Here is a 1,057-nt window from a genome sequence, read left to right on the forward strand (position 1 = left end):
CTTTGCTCTGCGACTCTTCTGCTCTTCGTACATCACTAACCTCTTCCTCAACTCTTTGATTGACGTCGCGCCGTATAATATAGCCTTATTGTTCTCATCGTCTATTATTCCATCCACTATGTATTCCACCTTTGCTTCCTCCTCCATGTCCACATGGCTGGCTATTTCGAGCATGCGGTACATGTAAGCCAAACATGCTTCATCACTCTCCTTTTTCGTTTCTTCAAGTTTCTGATGAACTTGCCTACTGTTGACTTTCCTCGAAAATTCTTTCACCAGCCCCCTCTTCAACTCATGCCAAGTCCTGGCATGACACTCGAAACTTGCGAATATTTTCGCTGATCCCTTCAGCAACTTCCTGGCGTAGACTGTCTTCTGCCCGTCCGACCACATGCACGTATCAGCGACTTCCTCGAACGACTCGAACCATCGTTCGACGTTTTCACCTCTGTTGCCACTAAACGACTCTAGTGCATCTTCGACGTCTCTAAAACTCAGTGTCGAACCAACGCATGCCCTTCGACAACATTCGGCACGGTCCTGATACACCCTTCGCGTATCTTTCTTGTATCCCCTTGCGTTTTTCTTGTCATCTTCATCCTCACTTTCGTCGTCGCTTTCTTCTTCCGACGATATGTCGTTACCATCCATGGCCGCTTGTAGCCGTGCGCGTAATTCTACTTTTCTTCCCGTCGTTTTTAAACCCAAACTAGCGAGGCGCTCCTTCAACTCCTTCGTATTCATTTTCTCAACATCTTCATCTTCGTTACAATCACGCTCAGCTCTCTGTACGTTTCCTAGATCACGTTGACCGGTTAGCTCTTCACCGCCCGTCGATCCCTTAGGACACGATTGTCCAGCCCTACACGCCCGATTCAGCCTTGCAATCAGCACTGACCTCGCACCCGATATAGGGAGGTTCATTCGCGCGAGCTTACTCCTCAGCTCCTCCAGCGTCGAACCCTCTTCACCCGACAATCGCTCGTCCCCGACGTTTGACATTTTTCACACTACACAAACTTAAACCGTCAACGATATCGTCTTTTACCGCACCGCG

General features: G+C 48.9%; 1 protein-coding gene across 1 annotated transcript; it reads right to left on the reverse strand.

Annotated features, from left to right (window-relative positions):
- Positions 1-6: 6 nt before the first annotated feature.
- LOC117241591 lies at positions 7-679 on the reverse strand (the record flags this gene model as incomplete). Its single annotated transcript, XM_033507460.1, has 1 exon — positions 7-679. A coding segment is annotated over exon 1 (645 nt), but the record flags the coding sequence as incomplete, so codon positions are not given.
- Positions 680-1,057: the final 378 nt, after the last annotated feature.

The sequence above is a fragment of the Bombus vosnesenskii genome, unplaced genomic scaffold, assembly GCF_011952255.1.
Source record: "Bombus vosnesenskii isolate JDL3184/JDL3185 unplaced genomic scaffold, Bvos_JDL3184-5_v1.1 scf7180000016195, whole genome shotgun sequence".
NCBI classification, from domain to species: domain Eukaryota; kingdom Metazoa; phylum Arthropoda; class Insecta; order Hymenoptera; family Apidae; genus Bombus; species Bombus vosnesenskii.